Genomic DNA, 12633 nt, shown 5'->3' with positions numbered 1-12633 from the left:
GGTTTGATAGTTCCGGCAAATTGTAGTCCTTTGAGAACTACAACATGACGTGTTTCCGCTCCAGACCGGTTACAACCCCGAAAAGTGAAGTGATCCCAGACTAATACAATATAACTTAAACCAGTGGGCTGTTTGTATTTTGTCTCCCTGCTCTTCTATTGAGACATTTAGATGGTGTCAAAGGTCATGTCTCACCTACAGACACATGGATCTGACACACATTTGGATGGTCGAAATTAAATGTATCCCCTGAGCAAGCAGGCTGGCTCTATGTCACCCCCGCCTCATGTCAGTGATTGAGTGAGTCAGTCAGTCACGCCCAGGGGCATAGTTCCGCCGATTTAAAAAGATTCCAATACGGAAATAAAACGTCCTATTGTTGGCCGCTAGTTGCGCTGTTTCCCCCACCGGCCGATCGCAAAAAGAATTGTTCTCCATTGGACCCCATTAATTTTCCCCTTTCGTTTTCTAACCTTAATTAACATTTTCATAAATACTTTATGGTTCCTATCGCTAGTTAAAAATTGCCTTTCAATCACCATGATATAAGTTTTGTGAAAATACTGTCCCATTTATGTTAAAATTGATGATAAAGTTGCGGGGGGCGCGGCCAACTAAACTGATACCAGCCGGCTGTGTTCTTCTTCGTGTGCTGTATTTCGGGAGGCTCCGACCACATTCTCCCAAGTATCCTTGCGGTTGCACGTGACCGTTGGCAGCCAATAGCATCCTCTGGTGCGTTTACAATCTATGATGGCGACACCCATGCCAAGGACCCAAAATGTGTATTTGCGCTGCATAGAAACCAATGGCTTCGCTTTGTCCATATATTTTTTACAGTCTATGGTCACGCCTCATGTCACACTCCATACCGGTATGGCTGTCCTTGTCCCTTTTATGCCTATATATGGAGATCCCTGATGTAATCAATACCTGGGAATTGCCCATATATGGACATATTGTGTCAGTCAGTCTCTCCCGAGCTTCTCGCCCTTAGGATGTCTTATTAGTAGCTCAATGGTAAAAAAAAATCAAACCTCGGTTCGAAGTGAAGCGGTGAACTTTTATTCTGTGTGTTCTAGAGTTATGAACGTACAGGACAGATAAAACCTGTTCATTCTGAACTGAAATGGCCATATATGGACATGGGACACACATTTTGCTTTTTGAAAAAGCCTATTCATTCTGGACTGATATTCTGGACGTACGGGACAGAAAAAACCTGTTCATTCTGGACTGGAGTGACCATATATGGACATGAGGTGACATACATTTTGTTTTTGAAAAAGCCTGTTCATTCTGGACTGAGATGACCATATATGGACATGAAACACACATTTTGTTTTGGAAAAAACCTGTTCATTCTGGACTGAAATGACCATATATGGGTGTGGGACACACAAAGCCACTCATTGGAAGCGGTTTTCACCGCTTCAAAAAATAAGCACTTGCGCAGGAAAGGGTTCAAATCCGGGGTATCGTAAGAGGAAAGTTACATACTCTGAACTCTCTGAAGTCTTCTGTGACTCAAATCCAGGTCTTACTGACTCAGTAGTACTGGTGGCGCCCAGACAGAAAAGCATGACAACGCAATATTTTCTCCTTGCATCTTCCCTCGCTGTGCACAAGCACGTGCACGTGCATGCGAGGGCGCTCGTTTGCATGCTGAATCCTTGATGCGGTACTGCGTGTCCAGGGGTGTCGCATCAAATTCTGGGCCCTGGGTGCTGGGTACAAGGATTCACTGCGGGCCCCCCATGAATGTTCTTCATAGGGGGAGGGGGGTTAACCCATTTAGACTGGGAACGCATTATTTTGTGCTTTAACTCTTGATGAAATAGCAGAGCTTGCAGAAGCTTGCAGATCTGCTATTTTTTGAAAAATCGTGACGATTTGTGCAAGTCTTTGAATATTTCAAATCCTATGTTTCTATGTCAGTGGTGCTCAAACCTTTTCATGTGAAGGACCCCCAAAATTATATGTATTTGGCCACAGAGCCCCATCTCAAAATTTAGTTCCAGGGACCCCCCAGAAGCAAAATTTGAGTTACAAATGTTTGTTTAAAAAATAGATTTGCACACATTTTCACGACTTTAAAAGAAATAGCAGATCTACAAGCTTGCAGCGCAGCACAGCTTGTATGCTATTTCTCAATAGCTAAAGTATACAATAATTAAGGCCCCTCCACCTTGGGCCCTGGTAACTCAGAAGAGTTGGAGGCGTTATTTTGTCTTAGGCCTAGAATTATTGAATGCTTTAACTATTGAAAAATAGATGATATACAAGCTCACAGCGCGGCACCGAGTGCCACGCTGCGAGCTTGTAGATCTGCTATTTTTGAAAAAGTCGTGAAAATGTTTGCAAATCTTGCTAAAAGTCCCACTTTTCACCCCCTTGTGATGCCCCTGTGCGTGTCTCCAGTCTACTGCATCAACAACCTCCTCATTGGCTGTCTCTCTAGAAGACCACTGGGAGGAAATAGCTTTGACATTTACAACAGAACTGTGATGTCCTCATATGGCCAAAGTACAACCGCAGATATACAAGCTCACAGCGCAGCACTCAGTGCCGCGCTGTGAGCTTGTAGATCTGCTATTTTTTGAAAAATCGTGAAAATTAGAATTTTAACCTGATTCTATAAGTGTCTTTTGAATCCTTCTAAGATTTTTTGAAAAAAACCTGTGTTTCTGTGTCAGCAATCTGGCCAGCCATCGTCAAATAAAAGGTCCTTTTCACTTAACTGGAGCTCAGTTAGTCTGTTCTTGAGAGACTACTATGTCAGTGGTTCTCAAACCTTTTCATGTGAAGGACCCCCAAACTGATATTTATTTGGGCACGGACCCCCCATTCAACATATTTAGTTCCAGGGACCACCCAGAGGCAAAATTTGAGTTACAAACGTTTGCTTTGAAAATACATATATTCAAAGATTTGCACACATTTTCACGACTTTTTCAAAAATAGCAGATCTACAAGCTCGCAGCGCGGCACTCGGTGCCGCGCTGTGAGCTTGTATATCTGCTATTTTTCACTGGTTAAAGCATTCAATAATTCTAGGCCTAAATGGGTTAATGGCTTTGTTTGAACACACGTTTAGAGTAGTGATATCCCAACTCTTTGTGTGATGGGGAACATTAGCCGAAAATAGCCGATCTACAAGCTCACAACGCCTCACACTGCGAGGCGTTGTGAGCTTGTAGATCTGCTATTATTAGGAGAGCGGGGTGTAGAGGGGAAAAGTGAAGTTGACTAAGTATTGAGGGTTTAAAAGGTTACGTTTCTGAAAATACACATGAATCCGACATTAATAGAAAAGATAATTTGTAAACAAATAAACAATCAAAAACATGAATTCACAAAACACTGTTGATAGTGCTGTCAAACAAGTCTATGAAGCTATCCAGGGGCGTTAATTGGGTATGGCAGGGGTATGCAGCTGCCATACCCTGTGTTCAGGGGGGAAAAAGTTACTTTTGAATATAAATCCATGAATGTCTCTTTGTCTATCTGTGCTGGTTATTATGTTGTTAAATTACAGTAAAATAACTACAAATGCAAAATGTAACAAAATGGTCACTTTAACAAGGTATTATAATTATATTCTCCACACTTCTCCCCATCTTGACAAAATGGTATATTCCCAGGTTTTGCAGGTCAGCTGCACAGGTGCAATGCATTATTGTTAATTGTGGCACGTTTACTAACATGCCAAGTTTAGTTGCACTTGAACAACCGTTCCAGGCTGCCATATTCAGCCCAAGAAACTATAGAAAACCGGGGAAAAAACAGACAAACCCAATTTTCTTCGCGCCCACAGGACTCCCATCTTTGCCATACCCTAGCTTTAGCTGAACTGACGCCACTGAGGTTATCAATGAAATATGAAAAAGATTCATCTGCAACACAATTGTACTGTATGTAGTGGGGGTCCCTACTACTAAGGGCTTCTTATTGGCCAGAAAAACGTTGAAGAACCCCTGCCCCAATGTTAATCAGTTTTCTTCTTGTACTTGTTGTCGCGTCACTAACTTTGCCAAGCTGGGAAAAGGCCAGAAATTACGTCTCATTTTGATCTTCTATATTTCCTCCCTTTCCTGAAAACAACTAATGATGGAGCTTCCACGAAAAAGCTTTTTATTCCTAGCACCTTAACTAACGTTGATAAGTGTGCTCAGTATACATTTGCTGCTCACGCACATTTATATCTTATCTTAGGTACCATGTAAATATGTAGATGTTTTGTTTTGTTTTCTTTGATTGAGCTCCTTTCCCTCCTCCCCTCTTCTTCTCCTTTCTTTTTTTTCCTATGGAAATAACCACACGATGGGAACTATGCATGGAAACAAATTTCACCCACTCTTTATTTTTTATTGTTTGTGCTGACAGAACCCTTGCTAAAAACCCCAGGACAAAAATCCACTTGCCCTCCTAGCCCCCAAACTGTGGAATAAACTCCCTGTCGCACTTAGAACTATACAGACTCACTCCCTAGCTTCCGCCGTGGACTGAAGACTCACCTCTTCAGACTCCACCTAAACCCATAGCAATACTGTAACACTCCCCCTTCCCTCAATGACCATACATGAAGATAGCATTTTTAGGTTTTAGAAAAGTCTTTTGCAGATTAGGTGCGTGGTCTACCTACAGTATGTTATTGTTTTTCTAGATTGATATTCCTATGCCTTGTTGTATTGTTGTTGATGTACTGACATATTATCTTGCTTATTATATTGACGTATTACCTGCTTATTGTAAGTCGCTTTGGATTAAAAGCATATGCTAAATGTCTAAATTGTAAATTGTAAATTGTGTGTGTTTCTACAGACCTGGTGTCGGCCACCAACGCCACCAACGTCAACATCCCTCAGATGGCCGACACGCTGTTCGAGCGCGCCACCAACGCCAGCTGGGTGGTGGTGTTCAAGGCCCTCGTCACCACACACCACATGTGTGTGCACGGCAACGAGGTGAGTGGGCGGGGCCTCCATGCACACTGTAGTTTCAAGTCATCGTTTTATTTTCACCTTTTTTTAAGTGTTTGGTTTTTCCAAATAATCTGGTTCCACCCTAGTCTCGCGTGGCCAGACGACCACAATTTGCAAATGCTCCCGTCATACAGTCTGGAGTAATGGAAGTCTGATCATGAGTAGAATGTGACTTACCCGCTCACCAATTGGTGCAGTAGCGGTAACTAGTCCTACTGGAAGCGTTATGTCTTCTTTCAATATTTTTGGGGCGTTATTTTGTCTTTCTCTGGTGTTGTTGGTGTTACGTCCATGATGTTTTCAAATGTTTTCTTAAACTATACACACACACATAACAAGAATATTTCGCTTGAATGTCTGTGCGAGTGTGGTTCTGTTATGATTCCAATGGGACTACAGTTCCGTGCAGCATACTTCCTTTACTCGTCTATCGGGAGCTGTAGTTCCAGACTCTGTACAGCATTCGGAGATTGTGGAATAGTCGCATGGCCAATTTGGCCATGCGAGACTAGTTCCACCCTGACTCAGTCTATTTGACCAGAATGGAACAGAGCCTTCATATTAGTATCATTGGTAACACCTGTTCCCAAGCGAGTAAGAGGTCCAAAAGTGTCCTTTTCTTCACCTCATTTCAAAATGTTTGTATATATATCCAAAACACATACAGTATATCCAAGTGTACCAATTTCTTTGTCACATTTATTACGCTTAGGAGTACTTGCAGTCTTTTTATTTTATTTTGTATGGCTTTGTTTTAGTGTTTTTTTTTTTCTTTTGTGATTGATTTAGCAGAGATAGCCTATACTGTGGTTCTTGTTAAGGCTTAACCATCGGTCCAAATTACTGTCCCAAGTCAGCTCCAATTTCCAAAAGGCTTGTTTTGGATGAGTGCACTAATGTCTTATTACCAAGCTGTCTCCTGCTCTCACTTATTGGTCCGCCCAGGAACCAGTGAGGTAGAATAAAAAACAGACTCATTGATTGGTGTGATAGTGGTCTAATTGTCTGCCTCGTTGAAATAAGACAGCTATTGTGAATAATAATGCGTTAGTACGTCTCGATGAGTGTTCCACAAGTATGGAGAGGACTTTGCTTTCTTCTAAAGACCCTTTAGAATTAGTTAGAAATGAAGTACTTTGCTGGGTGTTTTATTGGTACTGTATACAGTATTGTCTTGGTTAAATGTATGCATTAACGGGTGCCACGGCACCTACTGATTGATTGATTGATGGATTGAAGTATTTACTCGAGTTTTGCATAGGAAAAGGTACAGTTTCATGACGGTACAGTTCACTGGTACAAGGTCAACTAAAAGGAGATCCTAGAAAAGCACTTGGCTTATTTACACAGGAAACCATTGAAGTATCTCATATAACATTGAATGACAGACGGATAGAACACAGTACTATGCAGTAGATATAGTCAGGATAAAATAAAATAAAAAAGAGACAAAAAAATGTATTGCCAGTTGCGAACGGCTGCCGTCTGTAAGTGGTTTTTCAGGGCGATTTTAAAGGATGCTAGGGAACCACACTCCTTTAAGGCCTTCGGTAAAGCTTAACACATTTTGGTGGTATAGCAGAAGAATGAGTTTGACCCTTTGTTTGAGTTGACTCTGGGTTGAACGTGATCTGTGGCGCTGCCTCTGGTGTTGTAATTGTGGACGTCCTTAACGTTTATAAAGTATTTTGACAGGTACATGGGTATCTTAGTGGTGTAGTGTATGAATGAATGAATGAATGAAAGTCTTTATTTTGAACATGTTAAAACATTTTTTGACAATGTTAAAAAAAAAATCGAAAATATTAATTTAAAAATAAAGTTACAAAGCAAGTCAAAACAAGCCTCACTGGTAACAAAAAACTGATTTTCCATGTTCAAAAAGGAGTAGGAAGAAGTATAAACGTATTTAATCCTACCCCATCTTACTTTAACGTCATCCTTTGATTTCTGTAACGCATATACCATAGATGGTATAAATGTCTATAAACTCATGATTTTTCATATAATTCTTCAAAAGCAAAAGAAGTCGTCCCTCAACATAAATGATAGTCTCCATGATTTCTGTATCGCATATACCATAAATGGTATTAAATGTCTATAAACACATGATTTTTCATATAATTCTTCAGAAGCAAAAGAAGTCATCCCTAAATAAAAATGATATATCATTGTATCTTGTACACCAGGCCCATTGCAAGTTACTCTGAGGATGAGGAACCCTGGGCTACAGGTGTGATGAATGTCCTCATGTGTTGTTGTGTTGTTTGTCTCTTCCAGAGGTTCATCCAGTACCTGGCCTCCAGGACCTCTCTGTTCAATCTCAGCAACTTTATCGACAAAACCGGCTCTCACGGTGAGCATGAGGCCATGCAGCCTGCAGAGCCCTCAGCCCTCAACCCAGCTGTTGTTGTGTGCACGTGTGGACCCAGATAACACACACACACACACACACACACACACACACACACACACACACACACACACACACACACACACACACACACACACACACACACACACACACACACACAGCCATCTGGCACTGAGAGGAAGTGACCCTGAAACTGCACCTCTCTCTCTATCCGTCTCACTCTCTCTCGCTGTGTGTCTCTCTCTCTGTCTCTTCTTATCTCTCTCACACACAAATGACAAATGCATGCATGTGTGTGTACGTGCGTGCGACCGTGCATGCCTTATTCTGGCTTCAGTACATTGTCTCATTAATTATAAAGAATACAAATCACAGTCTATTGCGTAAAACGTTATTACGTTAATAGATGGTATTTCCAAGCATGCAGTTGCAGGTTCATGTGTGACAGTGAGAGTAATGAACCCTGGGTGCTGCTCAATGAAAACACCACCTGGAAGGAGAAATAAATCTAAAACTGCCACGAGATCAGGGTGTGGCATGTCAGAAAAACTGGCAATCACAACATGGAGGTTTGCCCAGTGCACAACATGGCACGGGCAGTGCTATGTGTAGACAAGAGATATGGAAGAATACAGACATTTTAAAATGACAAATGTTGTATCGTCTCTGTTTACTTTTCAGGATTCAAATTCAAAAACAGCAAAAGTAGCAGATCGGTTCGTGCCGCGCTTCGAGCTTGCAGATCTGCTACTTTTGATCCTTTTTTTTTTATAATTCAAATGTTTTTTTATTTTTTTCTTCTTAATACAAAAGGTGGTAATGGGTGGTACAGTGCAGCACAACAACAGGTACACATATATATAGAGTCAGTACCAAGATAATACAAAAATAAAAATACAAAAGAAATAAAAGTAGGAACCTCTCCACATCGTCAAATAAGTGTCATATATGTTAGAAAACTATCCCATATCTCTTTCATCTTTCCCAAACCATTCACTCTACCCAGCATGTACTCATACGATGTGATTCATGTGATGCTGTAGTATTGGCAAAGTAGGTAATTAATTATCAAAACATCACAAAAGGTTATAGTTTCAGTTCTACGTTTCATGAAATCAATTATTACGTTTCAAATATTAAGGGTCATTCGAAACAAGAATGATGACTATAAAGATAACTATTGATTGATTGATTGATTGATTGATTGATTGAATAATGTATTACAGTAACAGCTGCAGGACAGTACAGTTCAGATCAAGGTCTACTAAAAGGATTTAAACCCAAGAAAGCACTATGGCTTGTTTACATCATGGTACTTTGTACTCATTTAATTGAGAAATACATTATTATTAAACGTTGTTCAACTACAAAAACGGTGGTGAACGATATCGCCGGGATCACGTCCAGAACGATTTGATCGTGAATGATAGAAAGAGTGGTGTAAAGTAACTAAGTACTTTTACTTAAGTACTGTACTTAAGTACAATTTTGAGGTATCTGTACTTTACTTAAGAATTTCCAATTTCTAATACTTTTACTTCTACTCCACTACATCTCGGATCCAAATATTGTACTTTTACTTCGCTACATTTTTTGAAAACCTTAGCTACTAGTTACTTTGCAGTTATACATGATAATATTAAAAAAAACATAATATTAACCACTTTAGCCTTATTTTATCCCTTGGCTATTTGAAAATAGCCGATCTACAAGCTCACAACGCATCGCTATGCGATGCGTTGTGAGCTTGTAGATCTGCTATTTTCAAACATTTTGTACTTTTACTTTTGGCACTTTAAGTACATTTTGATGCCAATACTTTCATACTTTTACTCAAGTACATTTTGAATTCTGGACTTTTACTTGTAACGGAGTATTTCTATATTGCTGTATTGATACTTTTACTTAAGTATAAAATGTGAGTACTTTTTACAACACTGAGAAACACTCACAGGCAATCAAATCAAAATCCATCAGAATGTACAGGGCATAGCGGCTCAGTACGTCAGTCACATTCAAAACATCTTCACAACGCTAACGCTTCATCAGTGTGGATGCTCAGGCATTGCTCACATCAATTGGCAGACTGATCACTTGGGATCACACAGACGTTTGAGGGATCTGTGCGTGATCAGGTTAGATCACATCAATATTGTCATAGTTAGCTCAATAGTTACAGTATCACTCTAGGCGTGGATGATGATGATGATCCTTTAGTCAGATCATCAGTAGTATTTGTGGTCATTTGGTGTGACTCCGTGCTGTTTGGTCGTCCCCAGGCTATGACATGTCAACGTTCATCAGACGCTACGGGCGCTACCTAAACGAGAAAGCCTTTGCCTACCGCCAGATGGCTTTCGACTTCACCAAAGTCAAGAAAGGGTAAGCACTGTATGCTGTAACTGTTGTGATGAAGATGTTTACAAGAGACTCTGCGTGTGGACACAACATAACTGTTACCCGTGACACCACCCGTCCTTGCAACAGACTTCTCAAGCTCCTGTGAGGGTGGGAGATGTTATATCAGTCTCTGGGTCAGAACCAGAAAAATCTGAAATCCTCTCCCCCAGCAATGTAAAGATGATGAATTCACTATGTTAGTGCCACCCTGCTATGGTTTGCTATCCATTGAACTGCCACATAACTTGTGCTTAAGTTAGGCCAGCAGAGAAGCACAATTATTAACTCCCAACCTGTGGCAAAATATAACCTCGCGCGCGTCGTAATGAACAGCCAGAACAGACAAGCGCATTTTCATTTTGACAAACGGATAACAAGACGGTCGGCCCGGCCGTCTCCAAGTATTCATGAACTATTTTTAGTATTATAGCCAGCAAGTATTATAACATGAATAGCCTTTTTAACACACTAGCGTTATGTGACAGCAACAGGATACAGCCAGCCAATAGAGACGGTCAGGGGCGCGGTCTGGATTACCGGGGCATGGTTAACCCATTTAGAACGGGTACACATTATTGTGTATCATTATTTTATGCTTTAACTACAAAAAATAGCAGATATACAAGCTCACATTTTGACCCGATTCTATAAGTGTCTTTTGAATCCTTCTAAGGTTTTTTGAAAAACCGTATGTTTCTATGTCAGCAATCTGGCTTAGCCATCGTCAAAGAAAAGGTCCTTTTCATTTAACTGGAGCTCAGTTAGTCTGTTCTTGAGAGACTACTATGTCAGTGGTTCTCAAACCTTTTCATGTGAAGGTCACCCAAAATTATATGTATTTGGCCACGGACCCTAATCTCAAAATATCTAGTTCCAGGGACCCTCCCAGAAGCAAAATTTGAGTTAAAAAATACACACATTCAAAGATTTGCACACATTTTCACGACTTTTTCAAAAATAGCAGATCTACAAGCTCGCAGCGCGGCACTCGGTGCCGCACTGTGAGCTTGTATATCTGCTATTTTTCACTGGTTAAAGCATTCAATAATTCTAGGCCTAAATGGGTAAGAGTCTCAGTGCGTTTCAGAATCACGCATCATTGACAGCTTTTATGTCCCTAACTCCTCAGTGCTGAGGGTGTGATGCGGACCATGACCACGGAGAAGCTGTTGAAAGGCATGCCAGTCCTGCAGACCCAGATCGACACGCTGCTGGAGTTTGACGTGAGTCTTTATAAACTTCATTTAGTGCTATATGGTCACTGTCGGGCAGAAACCTCCTAACTCCAGTTTCCAATTTGTAGGTTATTTTTAAGACACAACTAGTGAAAATAGCCGTTCTACAAGCACACAATGCCTCGCACAGCTATTTTCACTAGTTTCCACCCGACAACGACTATATATACTTCATTGTACCGCCTGCTGTCTGAACAAAAAAGATTATACAATCTCATACCATTTATTTGCAGTTTGAGTAATTTACTGTGTGCGTGTGTGTGTGTGTGTGTGTGTGTGTGTGTGTGTGTGTGTGTGTGTGTGTGTGTGTGTGTGTGTGTGTGTGTGTGTGTGTGTGTGTGTGTGTGTGTGCGCGCGTGTGCATGTGTTGATTGCATGCATAGTCAGCGATATCCATACCAAATATAAAGGCAAGCAGCTGGACAGTTATCCAGATATCACTGCTGTCGGCTGTATTGGGCAGAAACCTCTTATCACCATATTTTAACCTTTTTTTCTTTCTCGTAAATTAACGCCCCACTTGAGTATGCTGAATGCCGAAAATAGCCGACACGCTGTGAGCTTGTAGATCAGCTATTTTAACAGAGTGCAACACCCACGCGCAGCCAAGCATGAAATGATTTGTCTTAGTTCTACTAGATCTCTTCTCCACTTGTCCCTCCCTAACATTTTCGTCTAGTTTTTATTTGTTGACGAAATTGCCAAAATATTTAAACAATCTTTGTGATCATACTGTAGCTTAGTATTCATTTAGTTTTGATGTAGGTTTCATCAGTGAAAAAGGGTAATCGCAGAACATTCTGAACAGTTTTAGCCGAACCAGCCAGCGGGCCATGCCTTTTAATTTCTTGATAGCGATCAGGGGCGTCACACCAAATTCTGGGCCCTGGGTACAAGGATTCACTGCGGGCCCCCCATGAATGTTAACTATTGAAAAATAGCAGATATACAAGCGCACCGAGTGCCGCGCTGCGAGCTTGTAGATCTGCTATTTTTGAAAAACTCGTGAAAATGTGCGCAATTAAGACACCTATGTTTCCATGTCAGTGGTGCTCAAACACTCGGTGCCGCGCTGTGAGCTTGTATATCTGTTATTTTTCAATAGCTTAAGTTACTAGGGCCCCTCCACCTTGGGCCCTAGTAACTCAGTCCCACTTTCCCCCCCCTTGTGACACCCCTGATAGCGATAGCAACTAAAGCCTCGATCAGAGTTGGCTCCGCGGTGGAAGGCTATCCACCGCGGTGTAGTCTTTTTGAGTCATAAAACGACAACGTTACGTCATTCCTCGCGGTGAAGAGCTTTCCACCGCGAGTCCCGACACATCTCTCTGTTTTTACTATCAGACAGATAGGCTCTACACCCCGTTCACTGATTGGTCGATCTAGACCAGTCAGTCACGGTGAAAAGGACTTCACCGTGACTGACTATGATGGCCTTCACTTATTTTCTTGGAAAGCTTTCCACCTAAAATTTGCAGTGGATAGCTCTTCACCGCAGACTCTGATCGAGGCTTAACACAACCTTTCCCCTCTCCCTCTCTCTCTCTCTCTCTCTCTCTCTCTCTCTCTTCTCTCTCTCTCTCTCTCTCTCTCTCTCTCTCTCTCTCTCTCTCTCTCTCTCTCTCTCTCTCTCTCTCTC

General features: G+C 41.3%; 1 protein-coding gene across 1 annotated transcript in view; it reads left to right on the top strand.

Annotated features, from left to right (window-relative positions):
- The window catches only part of LOC308300833 (clathrin coat assembly protein AP180-like), a gene marked incomplete at both ends in the record, with an annotated part of 71844 nt that overhangs the window by 27269 nt on the left and 31942 nt on the right, over nt 1-12633 (top strand). Inside the window, 4 exons of the mRNA XM_080744731.1 lie at nt 4825-4967; nt 7266-7341; nt 9639-9741; nt 10889-10982. Of these exons, the coding sequence (XP_080600857.1) occupies nt 4825-4967; nt 7266-7341; nt 9639-9741; nt 10889-10982 (416 nt within the window). The remainder of the gene's footprint in view (nt 1-4824; nt 4968-7265; nt 7342-9638; nt 9742-10888; nt 10983-12633) is intronic.

Source organism: Nannobrachium achirus (genome assembly GCF_963921795.1).
Source record: "Nannobrachium achirus genome assembly, chromosome: 16".
Classification (NCBI taxonomy): domain Eukaryota; kingdom Metazoa; phylum Chordata; class Actinopteri; order Myctophiformes; family Myctophidae; genus Nannobrachium; species Nannobrachium achirus.
The sequence above is the reverse complement of the archived record's forward strand: the minus strand, read 5'-3'. Positions and strand labels throughout refer to the sequence as shown.